This window comes from Rhea americana, unplaced genomic scaffold (genome assembly GCF_003343005.1).
Source record: "Rhea americana isolate MKP2758 unplaced genomic scaffold, rheAme1 scaffold_60, whole genome shotgun sequence".
NCBI classification, from domain to species: domain Eukaryota; kingdom Metazoa; phylum Chordata; class Aves; order Rheiformes; family Rheidae; genus Rhea; species Rhea americana.
The window spans coordinates 1753928-1771722 of record NW_028186757.1 but is presented as its reverse complement, the minus strand read 5'-3'; the positions used below and the strand labels follow the sequence as shown (position 1 = coordinate 1771722).

The 17795-nt window shown below is 33.6% G+C and overlaps 1 protein-coding gene across 1 annotated transcript in view; it reads right to left on the bottom strand.

Moving 5' to 3' along the window:
* Positions 1-263: 263 nt before the first annotated feature.
* Positions 264-17795, bottom strand: part of SPOCK3 (SPARC (osteonectin), cwcv and kazal like domains proteoglycan 3) — a 167600-nt gene continuing 150068 nt past the window's right edge. Inside the window, exons 7-10 of the mRNA XM_085319880.1 lie at positions 10800-11021; positions 4405-4467; positions 3045-3182; positions 264-2011 (exon numbers count right to left, since the gene is read on the bottom strand). Coding sequence (XP_085176006.1) covers positions 1839-2011; positions 3045-3182; positions 4405-4467; positions 10800-11021 — 596 coding nt within the window. The 3' untranslated portion in view covers positions 264-1838. The remainder of the gene's footprint in view (positions 2012-3044; positions 3183-4404; positions 4468-10799; positions 11022-17795) is intronic.

The following is a 17795-nucleotide window of genomic DNA, read 5'->3' as shown; positions in this document are numbered from 1 at the left end:
CTCTCTACTATGTAAAGAAAAACAAAGTCATAAAAGTATAAAACAAATCTATAGAAAATTCAGGAAAAATATGGAAAAATGAAAGCTCCCTATGGGTTTTACCTTAATCCAAAATTATTTTCTGGAAATAAAACATTAATAAATCACTTTACACAAATAAATACATATTTAAACAGGTGAAAGTGTCTGAAACATGAACTCCTCCTGTTTCAAAATTTCAAAGTTTACAAAAAGTCAAAATAATGGGCTATAGTGGCCAAAGGTTGGTTACAAGAGTCTTTATTTTGCAAACTATACAGAAACAGTAAAAAAGAAAATGCATTATATTTTTCAATATTACATAGGATAAACATTAAATTTAGTATGTGTAGAAATTAACGCAAATAATAAACTGATTTTCCTTTTAATTAACTGCAGATGAAAATCAGGGAAACCAGTGATCCACTGTTGAAACTATACAACCGGTGGTATAACATTACATTATAGAGGTCATTTCAATTTTATTGTGGGCAGAAAGCAATAGATATGATAGGAATGAAGATGGTGGAGTCCCAAAATGTCTACACAATTAATTAACATGCTAACATAAATACAGTGGTTAAAATAATTTTCTCTACAGTCAAATCTTAAGTGCTACTCTACACAATAATCATAATCTAGTTCACATGGTAATTACATAACAATAGGAAAAAAAAGAATTAAAATAACCCATTTTCTTCATTCCAGCAGCAGTACCTAAACTGGTATTAATTTGGTAATTGGGTATGCTTACCTATTGCCTAATGTCTTATACTGGTATGCATGCTAAAACCTCTCTATTTCTATTTTGCAAGGCACCTTACAATACGTTCTCTAAGTTTCTGCACTAGTATCAGAAAACATGAATTAAGATAAGATGCAAAACTATTTCCTGAATTAAGAAAATAAAAAAGTATAGTTAGTTATTTTAAAACTATCTTAGGGCAAGTGCCAATATTCTGAAATACAGTTCATGTATAAAGTTAACATATTTTTAAGCAAAGTTTTTTCCTCATGTAAAATATTTTATGCTAATCTTATTAGAGAGAGACAGAGAAACAACAAAGGGCGAAATAATTTGACTGCTTGAGTAAATAATGATAAAGTCTATACGAGCTTAATATGAAAGAAAAAGTGAAGGAAGGACAAGAAAACTTTAGATTTACAGAATCAATACTTGTCCATGCTACTGCTTTTGAAAAATCCTTTCAATAACCTATCCATTTCCTAATAAAAACATAACTACAAATGCAAACACAAAGGAGGATCTTGCATTATTTTTCCCTCCTGTTAACTCTTCTCTATACCTTTGGTTAATTAAAGACTGTTGAGATGCTACTTGTGCACTGAAGTTTTTCTACTGTAATACATTTATTTATTTATTTTATGCACAATTTGCAAAGCCTGAAGGGCCTAAATCATTGGCAGAGCTAAAGTTAAGTTACCGTATGTGTTTTGAAAAGCACACACAAAGTTCCAAATAAGGGCAAATATCCTTTTCATGGAAGTTTTAAAAAGTCTGGTTGTCTTTATAGCATTTTTTGCACATTTATATTTTCAGTAGCATATCTAATTTCTTTCTTCAGGCTAGACTTCCAATGTGTTTTCTTCACTGCAAAGGCATTTAAAAACTCAAGAGCACATAATATAATGATTCTTATTTAAACAAAAAAGTCTATGACTCCAGCGGCAATGTTTGTAATAATCATACAAAATATACATGTTTGTTAGAATCCTTTTGATCTTGCAGAGTAAAGGGATTTTATGAGATGTCACTTTGTGAATTTTAGAAAGGTACAATTAATTGACCCCTAATATAATCAAATATATCCATCATGATCATCGTCATCATCTACATCATCATCTCCTTCATCTTCATCATCATCCTCAATTTCGTCTTCATCATTCATTATTTCATCTTCATCATCTTCATCATCCGTCCATTCATGGAAATCACCTGAGGCAAAATCACCTGAAGTCTCTAAATCAATAGCTAAAAAGATATGATAGATATACAAAAGATACATAAAATACAGTATATATTTGTAGTATGATATCTATGAGTATACAAAAGGCATAGAAAAATATTTAGTTTCAATTTAGTTATTTATTTTACATTGAAGACTGTGATACAAAAATAAAACATAAACAATATCAATAATTTATTATTCTAAAAGAAAACCACTTCCATAGGGAAGAATTTCTTAATAAAAGGAGATGAAACCTCCATAGATTTGTAGAACTATAATGAGTTCCAGGAACAACTGAAAGAGATTTACATTCAACATAGGGTTCACAATAACGACTTGTGATACACACTGTCCATGGTTCAGTTCCTACATGCTATCTTGAACAACCTAGAACTGCCTATGCATCTAGAAAGGATCGTAGATTAGATGGATTCTAGGCTTGAGCTTGTATATCAAATACTGCATTAAATCTACCTTTTGTTGCAGGCTACATTGCTATTGTTGCAGAAAAGAGATTAAAGGTAAAATGAGTAACACAAACTCTTAAAAAAAATAAAAGGAAAATATTTTATTGGCATTCCTTGATGTCTGTGACATCAAATAAAGGTGAAATAGGAATTCTCAGAAGAAATTCCAAGCATTAGGAAGGAAAAATAATGGAAGATTTAGTGCACTAGGAACTTTTGGCCACTCCTCTGTACATAAACTAAAAAAATAAAAAATTAAAAAAAAAAAAAAAAAAGTCAAACTGAACTCATTAGCATGCTGATTACCCAGAGAGATTTTATCAAGCATTTTTGGGCTTGCCTAACACTGCTCTAGATAATTAATTTGTTCTAGCTTTATATATACACACTAAGCCAAACACATACATGAAGTCCATTAATAACTTACACAATGATAGGAGTAGCAAAAATAATGAAATAATAACAAATTATAATTTACTTAAAAATCCACCTACTTGGGTTCTACCTCTCTTTTACTGAAGAAATTTGGCTTGTAACCAAAGGGAATAACACCTCTAATCCAAACCCCACAGAGTGTTCTAACACTTACCGCATTCTGCCACACCATTTATTCTGGATCCTGTTACTTCATTACCATATCTGTCAACACACCAACATTGCCCTACACTTCCATGGCACTGACTTGGCTTGTAATACCCATCTTCATCACATAAGGGAATGTACTGCCCTGTGATATATAAATATTGAATAATAATATTAATAATCACCTCTTGGCCAATGTAACAATTATAAGAGAAAATAGTTAACTTTTGCTATTTCCTCATTCCATACACTCCACTGACTGGTTTATTTTCTATTAGTAAATTCAGTTAAGCAGAATATATCAGATATAGGACAGAAAATAATAGATTTTAGTGTTGGACTGATTTCAAGTGATAAAATTGTTCTTTTAAGTTTTTCACTGATACATATTTGCTACATATTCCTTCATCCCTGAATGTCTGAGTCAAGATCTTTGATTTCTGTAAGCTGGGGAAGAGGCACATAACTCACAACTGTAATAAGATATTCTGTAATCAATGGAGTGCAGACAAGTTTGTCTTGGATAATAAGCATCAGGCTTCCTAGACAAGAGAACTACCTGCTGAAAGGCATAGGAGCTATTTTTATTTAATGTATATTTTACAATCCATTTAGTCATTCACTAATATTTTATTACCTTACTATAGAAGACAACCACAGTGTAATATAACAATTACATCTAAAATGTAAAATAATGATTGTTAAATTTGTATTTTACATTCCAAATATTTAGATTTGAATCAGGTTCTAAAGTCAAAAGGGGTCTACCCCTGCATAACGATGAACAATCCATTGATGGCTTTCATTCAGAATGAATGGAGACTTTTTTAAAGAACTATAAAATGTAGATAAATCACAGTGTACAAAACATTCATCTGAAAACACTTTGAAGTGTATAGTAGTCATCAGAAATCATCCATAGAAAAAATACAGTTTTGACTACCATAGGCCATGTCTTTAATATTAGCTTTTATATAGAGGCATAGGGTGAAATGAAGATTTTACTTTTCAAAAATCACAGAAAAGTAATACTGATACAGTATATACAGTTTCACAATGAAGATTTCAATTACTTAAAGAATATTACAGTAAAGGATCAGTAGAGATACTAATTTAGGAGTGCCCTAGACTGTCCTCTCCATAGTGGTAAAAATGTACATTCTATTAGGGTAATAAAACAGATGTAATATCTTTTGGTAGGTAAGGTAATAAAACTAAGTTTAATAGCTTTCAAAAACTTCATAAATTTTGTTGCTGGAATTTACTGCAGTCTATCTTTGTTGGATTAATATTGATTTTATGTTTCTTTTTCACTAGGGTTATTTATGTAAGCAATAAAACCTTCTAAAGAATGATCTATGGCTCACCTAGGAGCTTCTTTCCTCCATGCTGCTTCTGAATGTTGCTGAGTTCTGTATGGCAAGGTGGGTCTAAAATGAAATAAAAAAGGTTAAACAGATTACACCATAAAAGCATATGATTAAGTTTTTAAGGTTTACTACATTCTAAGGTCATTCTAACTACTAAAACATGCACATCCTATATTAGCAGTCACGTTTTAAACTCTGAAAGAAAACAACTACTGCAACTTGCTATAGCTCCAGAATTATGAATTGGACCAACACCATGGATCTGTGCAGACAACCATTCCCAGTTAACCCATTCCTAAGTGAACATCTGGTCGCTAATCTGGAGGACACAATAGTAACTATATGATTCCTGATTTTATCAGTCTACAGAAAGTAGAGTGCTTCTGTGAAGCTTGTATTGATTAGAATTGGGATGGCTCTTTTAATTATTTCCCATTTGTTTTTGTTAGAATTCATGTTCAATTTCTGTATTTAACATACTGTACTAATAAAATAAGAATTTTCTCCACTGAAGTTTGTAAGATTGTGATTCTATCATACCAGTTTAAGATTGGATCCCAGGGGGACAAAGCACCATATTCAGCAAACTAAGTTGAAAATAATGGCCAAAGTTTATTTTGAAAGGAATAGCATACAAAGACGGCTCTAAGAGGTATAACAAATATTAAATTTAGTGTTACGTTGTTTAGATTGCTCTAATTTTCTACTGTCTCTAACATGCAAATCACAGTATGCCTCCTGTATAGGAAAGAAATGACATGAATGAGCATAGGTTACTGTTGAATAAGTGAGAGGATCAAAGATAGCAAAGTACTAATTTTTGAACATTGATATATTAGACCTTTAGCATAAAGGCATTTCCCAGTCTAAATCACCAATAGTGTCACTGAATTCACTCTTATGTGTGTCTTTAGCTTACACCAGTCCCAGACAATATTCTGATAACATCTCACTAAAATCTCACATTCTGTCAATACTATTTGCATTTTTCATTTTAACGGACTTTGATTGTATTTAGAGTATGTCTTTGTCAAGACATTAACTCAAGGCTCTCTTCTGAAATACAGTGAAACTACTATTGTCTCTGCACACTTCTGACGTAAAGATCAGTAAGACCTGGCTAGCTTACTGATGAGGCACACGCTTAGACCAAAATCCAGTTGCTTTACAGAGCAATTACAATCATTTGAGTAGTGATAGTCCAAAGCAGCCTTCCCTGAACTCCTCTGAAAGGAAAGCAAAGAGTTCTTGCAACTGAGTCAGCTGAGAAGGAATTCTGGACCCAGCAGAGAGAAGCACCAGATGCACAAAAGAGTGCAGGAATGGAAAGAAATGCTCAAATGCTGGAGAAAAATGCCTGTGGAGTAAAGATGCTTCCAAAGACTGCATAGCCTTTTGGTTGGCATAGCCTAGATACACCCATAGGCTTTTTGTATTATTCATGATTATTTAAATGAATAAATAGAAACTGGAAGCCAATAGAAACCACTCACTAAGAACAGACTGCTAATTTCTCTTGGCTTGACGTTTTAAATGTTATTTACATTTCTCTTTAGGAAGATAAATTTAAAGAAACTTATAAAGATCTAGAGTGAAATGGTCATCCTGTTCAATCTTGGCCTCAATTCTAGTGGGCCAAGTTTTCACATTAAACATATGCTGATTTTTTTTAGGGTTAAGATCTTAAAGTGGGCTTTACTTCTAAAATGCTGTTCATGGGAGTCTTAATGTCAGAACAAAATTTCAAGTGATGCCTTTCCAGATAATCGAGCAATTTTATTTGTATACCCTTGAAAACCACTGGCACCAGGCATCAGTGGGTGAGCTTTAGCTTTGCCAACCTTAGTTATTTAAGTATTAAGACATTGAATATGCTAAAATTAAATAGTCCAATAAGTTTTTGTTATAAGAAGTGCTTTAATGGTGAGCATGTTCACTATTATGCCAGATATATTCAGCACTTTTCAAAGGTAATGCTTCTGTCTCTCCTGATATTTAAAGATTGAAACTTTTAATTGTACCTATTTAGTAATGTAATAATTCCTATTTTCCACACAGCTGTATTTATAACATCCTGAGGCTCAATTATTTCTCAAAACAAAGATATTTCCATTTTTTTTCACAATCTATTTTGTAATATATTTATGCACACAAGTACCAGGGGCTAGAAGGATCTACCAAAGAAGATGGTAAATATACTGAAAGAGAAGAACTTGTCTAACAGGAAAAATATATGTATTTTGTTCAATGGAAAAATCCTAAGTTAGAAACACAGAGCTGTATAAATGAACATTAATATGTGACAAAGTAAAAATGATTGACTGTGTCTAAACAAAAACCTTCATTAGCATCTATAAATCTTAGGTGATATGATTAGAAAAAGGACTAATCAAAAGTAAATAAGGAAGTATGAGAAAGTCACTTACCCAAAATTCTGCTTCTCAGAAGATAGGTCTTCAAGATTCATACTTAAGCTTTGCTTTTCAGGATAAAAGTGCCATAAAATACTTAAAAATTAACAGGAAACTTAAAGGTACTTAAAATTGTTGAAGAGAGTGGCAAGCTAGAACTTCAACCTGATTCCTTTCTATCCAGAGTATATTTATTTTTTTCCTCTCCCTCTTCACTTTCCAGTAAGTTCCTGAGTTTGGGAAGATTTCTTATAGCTTCTGTATTTCTTTTAATAGAGAAGCAGTGTTATTGGACAATCTTTATAAGTCTTGAACAAATAAGACTTATCCTTTACAAAAAATCGCTGTGTGGTAGCTTCCTTTGAAATAGAAATGAATCTGACAACAGAAAAGTCCTCCTGATAATCTGAATACAAATAAAAGACCTCATCATCTTCACACTTAATCTGCTTCCACGAATGTGTCTAGAACTGTGTTTCTAACAGTATCACTGCATCTATGTGATTCATGAACATAACATTAACCATTCAGAGTTCTTCAGTGCTCAAAGCACAAAGCTCAAAGCACAAAGATACTGGGGTACCGCAGATAGTGAATACAGGCTCTTGAGACGTCTATATTCAGTTGTGTCAAGAGGTGTTGCTAGGCTAATACTACTAAGCTTTGAGGCTTTCAGCAAATTAACAGAGCAATGGGTGTAAAATTGGCATGCTTGACAAAGAATTTCCAGGATTTTTAACAGAAATGCCTCGAGAAGCTTTCACAGATTCTCCATCTTATTCAACTACAGAACAGTGACTTTCCATATCAAGTAGATAATTTATGGCAGACCCCTCACTTCTGACTTGCAATCCATTGCAGATTAATCCATGTTGTGTCTTCCTTTGGTTCGGATCAGCTGTAATTGTTCTTGGACAATTGAAGTTTTAACTTTAGGGATTTGAAGCAGTCAATACTGCACTTAAATAAATCTTTCTGGTGATCTCAGTTATGTGTTAGGATGCATTCCACCTTTCTTCAGAACCATTTATAAGCATATTTAAGCATTTTGTAATCTGAAGAGATTGATATAATAAACACGAATCACAATCTTGATCATTCTTCTGCAAGATGGACTAGTTCTAAAATCATAGTCTTCCATTCTTCACAGACAGAACAGCCTGTAAGAAAAATAATGGTACCAAGGCATCAAGAGACATGCTGGACTAATAGACGTATGTGGAAGGCTGCAGTAAAGAGATGCTTAGGTGCTAAGTCTTAATATTCCAAGAAAAATTGGGCACTTTCCCACTTACTTTTGAGCAATGATGCCACAAGAACAAGGCTGTAATAATGATGGAGCACTGGCAGAAAGAAATTCAGCCTTACTCAAAGGCCAGCACTAGAACTGCCTCAGCATTTAGATAAGCAATAAGTGTTAAGCTAGCATCAAAGAATTGAAAAAAATAGTTCTGAATGAACTGCATTTGAAAGTGGAGGGCAACAGGGATCAAAGCGTAAAGAAAGACAGTAATGCAGTGGCAAAATGTAGATGCTGAAGTATTGCAGAAATACATTACATTGTCTTGGATATATCTCAGAAATAATAAATCACACTGAAAGCAGGTTTGAGGCCAATAAAATATGCAATAAGCACTGCTAAAGGAGTTTAAACAACAGTCAAGGAGGAACAGCTATTAGAAGAAGATCTTTTTCTGAGCAAAAATGAACAGACTTGAGTATTCATGAGCTGAGGTTTATATTGACTACAAGTTATAAGTAATGGACAGTAAAGGGCCTACTGTACTCTAACTCATCACAACAGATCTGAAGCAGAAAGAAAGAATGACACTGCAAGTACTTGCCCGATCCCCACCTCTGATCTCATATCAACTTACTTTGGCAGACATCAGAAAGAACCCAATAAGCTTCTCTACCTAACCATTTTCTTGCTATTTATAGCACAGGTCTAGCTAAAGACCTTATTTATATTATTCAGTGCAGTAAAACATAAACAAATACTAACATATTACAAGATTTAGTTTAATGCTGAAAATCACAAATAAAGAATTCTGTGAATCACTCATATGCTCAGGAGTTAGGAATTGCACATCAGAAAGTTGGATGAAGGCTAATAACAAGAAATGACAAAAGAAGACTAAGTATTTTTTTCCTTACATCTTTATAAAAAGCAGAAGATGGATTTTGTTGTTAATTTGGAGGGATGGGACACATATTCAATGCACAAGGATTGCCAAAACTCAGATTTCACCTCTTTTGCAGTGTTGAAGACACATTGTCTTCACTATACAACCAGACACGTTGCTGGTATGAGTAGCAATATAATCAGTTTTAAATCAGCACTTTATCACAATGCCATGGGCAGGAAAGAAGGAAAAAAGGAAAAAAAAAAAAAAAGGGAAGAAAAGCTTGATAATGCTGGATTGTGCAAGGGTGCCATGGATAGTTTGATCGCAGTTTTTTTTAGCCCTTAGGGTACCATTAGTATGACTCAGTAGTGTTTAGGTCAGTCCTCTATGATACCTTTCCTGATTTGTAGATATTCCAGACAAATAGTATTTATAGGCTATAGAATTCAAAACTACTTGAAACTAATTTATGGAAGTGCTTTCTTAATATCCTGATTACACATTATACGAAATTGCTACGACAGCCAACTGCTATAAGAACCTTGGCTCATATTAAGCCACATTTTGTGTGTTATATTTTCTCTGACAACTGAAAAGAATTAATGCTGCCCTCCAAAGACCCAAGGTGTGTATACACCAACCTGAAATCATTGTGTATTTTTTTTAAAAAAGTGAATCAAACAAAACACATTACGCTCTTTACTTGAAGAACAGCTTTGCTTCTGGGATGGGTAACGCTTCATATAATAGTTTTGGTAGCAGTACACTGCTTATAAAAATGAAAGTCAAAAGAATGTTCTGTAATAAAACAAACAAGGTGATCTGAAAGGTGAAATGTTAGCTTTCCAACCAGGAAGATGCCAAACAAGAGAGGGCAGTTACTACGCATCTACAGAAGTACACCTCTACTCTTATCCAGATTTAAAACTGACAAGTGTGGCAGGGTAAGAATCTTTACCTTAACAGAAGTCAGAATCAAACTGTAGATGCTGAGTGTTAATGGGAATTTATCATGATCGTTTTAAAGGCACAAGTGAGATTTAAAAGATGAGATTAAAATTTTCAAAAGTTGATCAGCAATCTTTTCACTGAGTTGGTCTTATCTCTTCTACCGACTATCAGCAAGAATTTGGGGCTTATTATTTCTCCCTTTGAAAATCTTCATATTAATACAAAAAATGAATGGACATTTCTATCCAGTTTCAGCCAATAACTAATGAGCAACATTTTTAATTCACTATAATTAGTTTGATTATATAATTTGCAATGATTCACCTAAATCTAAAATAATTATATGATCTTAGAAAAAAAATGCTTATAGATTGTGTTTATTTGCTTAACCAAATCACATCAGGATGTTAACAGGAGATTCATCTAGCTATTAAAAATCAATTGGTCCAAATGACTGAAAATAACTTTATGCTTAATGTTCATTCAGTTATTTTTATAGGCTCACAAAATAGAACATTATGATGCCATAGTAGAAATAAAGTTTATTTTTTAATGTGGGTGAAGTAGATAGGAAAAGAATTAATGTAAGTCATTTTGTTCTTTTATTTTGGTCTCTTTTCTGTATATTTAGTGGAAGCTGGCATGAGAAACAATATCACCATGAAAGCATTAGCTGCTGTTTTGCACTTTATTTAGCATCCTTGAATTCCTAGCAAGCTTTTCCATTTAGCTTGTTTTTTATTTTTTACTTCTTTTTAGGTATTCATAATTGATCTAAAACCTTAAAACAAATTCACAATACAGCATTTAAGAGCTAATAATCTTTTAAACTTACCCAGAAAAGACAAAATACTACAGAAAGGTCAATCATCTACATGTGCAGGTTATTTTAATCTTTTACCTTGCTGTCTTTGGAAGCAGTAGCACCACTCATTGTTAGATATCAAACTGTCCTTGTAGGTGTCACAAGAATTGAAGAATGCCTTGGTGCATGGCTCATTCTTGTCAAGGTAAATGCTTCCAAGCTCTGACTGGTCCAACAACAAGTCATAGTTTGTATCAAGCCTGTTAAACATCCAGCCAAGGGAGTCTTTACAAATTGGCAAAATGCTGGTATCAAATCCTAAGAAACAAAACAAAACAAAAAAACAAACAAAAAAAAAAAAAAAACAGATAATAAGAGAGATATACCAGGTGCTGAGCTCAGCCACAAGAACGCTGTATCATGGAAACTGTGACTATGGCACATAGACACAGTACAAAAGCAGCGTATGCCAGTGAAATACTATGCATAAATTATATGTCAGCTTTACTTTAAAAAATCATTAAATTTGTCTGCTAAAAAAATGAATTCAACCATAAGTCTCAAAGCTTTTAGAAATATGAGTTTTCTTGTCAAACATTACCAATAGTATACACATTGTGTAGAGTAACAAATGATCTACAGTGATTTCCAGGAAAATGATTCTCTTGAGGAATTTTAGCGATATCACTAATCAGGAGAGTGAAGGCTAAGAAGTTTGCAATATTTACAGAACTAAGAAAAGGTATAATTTCCAGGTAACTCATTGGAGTCCATATGTTTTATCCTATGATGTGCATTCAATTTTGTGAAAAAGGATTATACTCAGCCCTAACAGTGCTTTGAAAGTTCTGACATTTTATCTTTATCTGCTGTGCTGAATATTTTGGGGAAGGCCATCAGAAAGATGACTGCTAGAAGTAGTCTGCTGCCAGTATCAGAACTGTTCTTACAGTTTGCATCTTTCTAAATTGCTCTATGGAAAGAGGAACACACTGAGAAACTGTTGCCACCAGGAACACACTGAGCTAATTATTCCTGTAGCCAGAGCTGAGAGCTCATATATGTTTTTTCCTGCACCAAATGCAAAGAACATGCAGACTTGCATGTGGACACGTATGGAAAATCCAGAAACTGCCAAGACTCTGCCATCTGTAGAAGATACAAGCTATGTTCAACATGCACACATATTTTTCCCTGTTCACATGCAATGGGTCCTGCCATAGAATATGGATTCTATGAATGCCCCATGCTATGCATCATTCATAAGTCATTATTTGCAAGCACTATAGCATGTAATACTTTCTCCAGCACTGAAACAGATGTGAGTGACTTGATAGATTACAGCAGTCTCGAATTCTTGGGATTTGTATGATTTTATAATCTATAAAAAATTGCAATTTCCTTGATATTCATGTCAGTAAGCCACATATAGTTTATGTTGCATGTGGCCAGGCAGTTGAGTATACATCCCAATACAGAACAAGAATTAGTGCTTACTAAATACTATTCTCCTAATAACTTTTAAGCTAAAATGGAAGCAATGAAAGAAGGAGACTGATGATTCTACCTATGACATAAGAAAAGTTGACTTGAGAGCTCAGATTAGCACACAGGAATTCCTACCTTCTACTACTCTCTTAGTTCCTTTATTAAAAACAATACAATAAATCTGAAAAGAGTTATACTATACTTCTAAAACAGGTCAAATTCTATATCTCAATAATCAGATCAGTAGATTTCCCTTTAGATATGTGGAAACATCCAGGCAATTAATGTAGAGCAACCATTTAGGAAAGGAAATGAAGAAAATCGATATCAAAAAACTCCCTGTGGAATTCATACAGACAGACAACCACATAACCACATAAACCAAAGATTGTCTAGGAGACTCTCAGATAAGTACAGAAAGTTGTATATCTTTGCCCTGCAAGCCCTTCATAGAATCATAGAATCGGTAAGGTTGGAAGGGACCTCCATTTATATTATACAAGTTCAACTAAACACATATTAAAATAAATAACTTCTATTTGCTTCATATAAAATTTAGTTTATGTCCTTATAGCACATATGTACTTCTCAGGATCTGATTCTTGTGTAATGAATGAAATATATACAATGTTGTTCTAATGACTGACTTGGGAAAATGAATAAGCTATAGAGGGAGTAGTAAAAGTATACTGCATATGATATTCCCATTGTGGGCTTTCAAGCCAATTTTTACTAGGTTATTTTTTATCTAGTTTTCTTTAAAAAAACACAGATTCAATTTCTCTAACCACCATCAATAGAAGCTCTGTTTTAGAGTAAAAAAATATTCTTTATTTTTGCATCTCTGTACATCATTCAAGACAATTATCACTGTCAGTAGTACAATTCTCAGGTCTCCTAGTAAAATATTGCTCTGCACCAACATAAACCTGATGCATTGTTTGGGTTTCTGCTGATAGATCTGAATAAATGTAGAATTTACATGCTGGAGATGTATAAAAAAGAGAGTCTACTTTTCTCCTCCAGAAGCGGAACATAGTAACAGTAAAAATAGAAAAACATTTTGCTTCTGAACATAGGTCAGTCCAGGCCTAACAAGCAAGACCATCACAGTTTTACATATGCACTTTGATATTAGAGGCTACACTTAGGAGAAATGGAGATAAGGTTTTTCTTTTTTCCCAAGGCAATATCTAATTAAATTGTGAAATTTATTGCTAGAGCATATTTTGAAAGTTAAAAAATTTGAAAAGTAATTATAAAAATTCATGGAAGTTAATTAAAGACTACTAAGTATCACAAAATAGTGACAGTCTCCATCTCGTGAATTCCTAAATCAGACTGATTTTTGCTCAAGTTAATCAGGTCAGTCTCACTTTTTCTTGCTCCCTGCTGATTTATTTCATTTGGTAAAGATGCTCCTTTTGATGTTTGTTTAACATAATGCAAAACTCCAGGCAAACATTCAGCCAAAGAACTCCCTCTTCCTTCCTCTCCAGCTCCCACTAAGGACAAAACTTTTTTATCTGTGGATTAGACAGAATAGAGAGAGACAGGACTAGACTGAATGCATAAGGATATATTAGCAAATTTATTTGTAAAAAAAAAAAAAAAAAAAAAAAAAAAAAATAATTTAAAAAAAAAAAAAAAAAAAAAAAAAGAAGAAGAAGAAGAAGAAAGAAGAAAAAGAAAAGTCAGAATTATTTAACAGATGTTTCCTCTTTGAAAAATTTTGGAAGCTTTTTTCATCTTAAAACATTTTGTCCAAGGATGAATGTTCAGTATAACATTATTTACCTCTAAGGCTCTGTTCCTGAAGGCCTCTTAACACATCCCAGATACTTCTCTTTTCTCTGCTAGTCCTGTTTTCAGCTAGAGATCCTCCTCAAGACCTTGGATTCAGAAAGGGCTGGATGTGAAACATACTTTTTCCTACTCCTGCCTTTTGTGTACCTGCGTGAAGGGAGGAATTATTCGTATGCTCACAAAATTGTTCTGAATTTGGCATTCTGGCAGGCTCATCAAACTGTAAGACAAGTTGCAGAAAAATGGCAACCATAAGAGATTTCTCTGAGTAAGTTGTCAGCTAGAAGGGAAGATAAGACAAAAACCACTTTAAACATGCATTCAGGGATGGATCTTGTGGGCCAAATTAGATTACTGTACAAAAAAAGTTTATCAGTGTGTGGAGTTTTAAATGGGGGTTAATTGAAATATGAATCACTTTCAGGCTTGGACACAATATTTTTAAATTGGTATTTGTGGTCTATATTGGAAAAACTCACATTTTAATAATTAAATACTTTATATTTTAGGATACTGTACGTGTTACATATGTAATGCAACAGAAGAAAGAAAGCGTGCTTATTTAATTTCTCTCGGTCAGTTTTCAATTTTGCTTTAAAAAAAGAAAGAAATTTATCTGATGTATAGCAAAAGACCACAGAACATTTCAAAGGCCTCATGCTCTAGTGAATGACAGCTGGAATGATACTATATGTCTGCTGAAGTTTTTGTTCCTGATTTTTACTTGATTGCTTTAACTATCATTAACTTGTGAATTAATCTCATCCTCTATTCCCATTCCTCAAAATTTTCTCCCTTCTTTCTATGTAGATCTTAGATTTAAAACAAGCGTGTCCAATAGTGATGTCCCACTGGATTTTCATCTATTAAGTTTGTCATAATTACGAATAGAGCTTGAAATGAAAATATTTGCACTGGAAACAGCAAAATAATTACAGAACTGATAATTTTATTAATTAGTATGAAAACAGGTAAGCTCCAGAAAAATGCCATTATGTTCTAATATATTCTATAAATTTGCTTCAAACTGTAGCATAACTATAGTGTAATATTTAAATATACAATTTGAATCTGATGGCTATGATGATAAGCACATCCTAGTAAACAGGCATATACCATAGCAGGCATCTCTGAATTAAAAACCTACTTTAAAACAAAAAAAAAAATCTTTTATTTGTTCTAAGCCCCAAAAATAAAGTTTACTTTCATTAAAGCTATCTTAAAATATCTATTACAGGGAATCATATACTGAGAAAATCACTGTGGTTTATGGGGTCTAGCTTTCTACTAAATAATTTTGTTACATAATCATTTCAAAAAGTGATCATGCTTTACCTTAAAAGTAGGGTTTTTTTCTTCTGAACATATTTCTGAAGTTGTTTATTCTTTTTATTACTATTAACAGGCAAATATACTGCTTTTTGTTCTTATTGGTTTTTGTTCTTTCTCTACTGTGGTATTTACGATTATAGTGTTATAAATAAAGATACATCTCTTGGTGATCATTTTGTGAAACAAAACAAGCCAAACTCCTCAGGACTATCAGTTCCTGCAGCGTACTGTAGAACTGTTGGAAATATTGGGCAAATATTAGTTTAGACAAAATAGATTTTAAAAAGCTAAAATACTTCAGAGGTAAGCCAGGCGCCTGCGGACAGAGAGGTGCCAGAATGGCATTGTACACTCTAAAATGGAGCTGCCCACTTACTCCTGAACAGCTAAGCACAGCAAGATCGCTACCGAGTTCCTCGTTCACAGCATAAACCCTTAGCAGATGACTGTGCTAAGGTCAAATTCTTGGTTCAGTCTTTAAGAACCTTTAAGCGACTGACCAAGCTTTACAAGTAGCGTTACTGTCACCCAAGAAATGCCCTCTCCCGGGAGCGACTTCATTCCTGTACTATTGTATCGAAAAATAATACAGCTGTTGCTATTCAAGGTGCTGCTGAGAAAAAAGCGTCAGCAAAGCAGTTAAGGACATACCTGGGGGTAAACATTCACTGACGTGCTTTGACACATTGGGTACAACTATTGCCAGGTGACCCAGAACTAAGAAATTAATTGCTTCAAATCACAGACGGCGTATTTTATCACTTTGGGAGCCAAACAGAATGCTGATCATGCACAGTTTTCACAGTTGTGACACATACAAGAAAGGGCAGAAAGTGAAGGGGGAAAATTAGTATACTAATGAGAACAACAATTTACTCTTCTTCTTGGTAAGTACAAGGATATTACATTGAGAAGAACAAAATGGTTGCTTACATATCTAAATTAGGGAAAATATTTTCTTTCTCTCATTTTAACTGCTTATTTGAAATCTGTTTCCATACATTTTATTAAAATGGGCTTTTATGCAGCTATTTCTGATTGTTGCCTAAAACTAGTGAAAGTGAACAAAAGAAGGATTTAAGGTTTAGCTGAATTTCACCCAATGCATATACTACAAGTTGATTTACAAAAATGGGAAGTGCCAGGCCCTTTTGGATAAGCTCCTTTCCTCAACCACAACAATCTCAAAGGGAAATATTGCTGAGAAATATAGCCCTCATACATGGCTTACACACCAGCATTCAAAACATTACAACAAAAGGAGACAACAGAAATGTTCCTGTGTTTCTGGTTATTTCTCAGGGGAAAATTTTGAATTTTAGTAAATATAATCTGCATTTCAAGGTAAAACTGTTGTTTGCCCAGTTATTAAGCTTGTAAGCAATAAATCTTTCTGTACATTGGGGAAGACGATAGCTTTTGTCATTGTTTATGTGGAAATCAAACCAGCATTTTGGCTCACATATTGCACTATACAAAAGTTGTTTGTTTAATATGCCAAGAGAAATAAAGCTGCATGATTCCTTCTGGTATAAGTTCAAATAAAAGACAGTGACAAATCATACAAGTGAATAAACACACATACAAAATTAATAGTTATTTTAGCAGTGAGGATTTACATCACTAATGAGAAAATGATGCTTGCTATTAGAATATAAACTACCTAACTGTAAGACAACTGTAAGCCTTTTCACTTGGAAAAAGTCTAAACTAAACAGTTTGATAACAAGAAAAATTAAAACAAAGTACTAATAACACTTGGAAATGGTTAGTCTGCGAGTGCAGACATCTAGACCATGGTCTTTACTTGTTCAGTAGCAAGCTCCATAGCGAGAAGGTTTCAGCTTGGGATAGATCTGTTGAATATTCTAGTTATCAGATAACTTTTAACTACCAGCATCTCATAGCTGAGTCTTGCAGTGAAAAAGCTGGGAACAGGTTTCCCCTCCCAAAGTAGTTTAACCAGGACAGGCTTGAGGAGGAGAGACTGAGGAAAACTGAGGACTAAGCAGCTACAAATGCCTTCTGTCATATTTGCTGTTTGCGAAAGCACTGATCCTGTTCAGACTCTTCTGGCTCCATATTAGCCCAAGAAGAAGAGAGCATGAGGCAGAACATTCTTGTCTGAAATTGTAACAAATTCCTGCTCACTGTGATTACCCAGATAGGAGCACAGCCAGGATTAGTGCAAGCTTGGGGAAGGAATTTAAGGTCTTAAGATAAAACCTTCAAGTAATTGACTATCATTTTATATCAAAAGGTGTGCAGGAATGAAATGAAGCACAGCTGCAAGGTCTTAAACTTTTGTGGAAGTTTGCATCTTGAAATCTCTCCTTTTGCAGCAAGAGTTTTAGAGAATTTTATACAGAAAACATATTCAAGATGAAGACTATTGCTGAAGGCTATTGTTTACCAGTTCACCAACAGATTGACAGCAGGGATGGAATGTGTTCCAAGGGACAACAG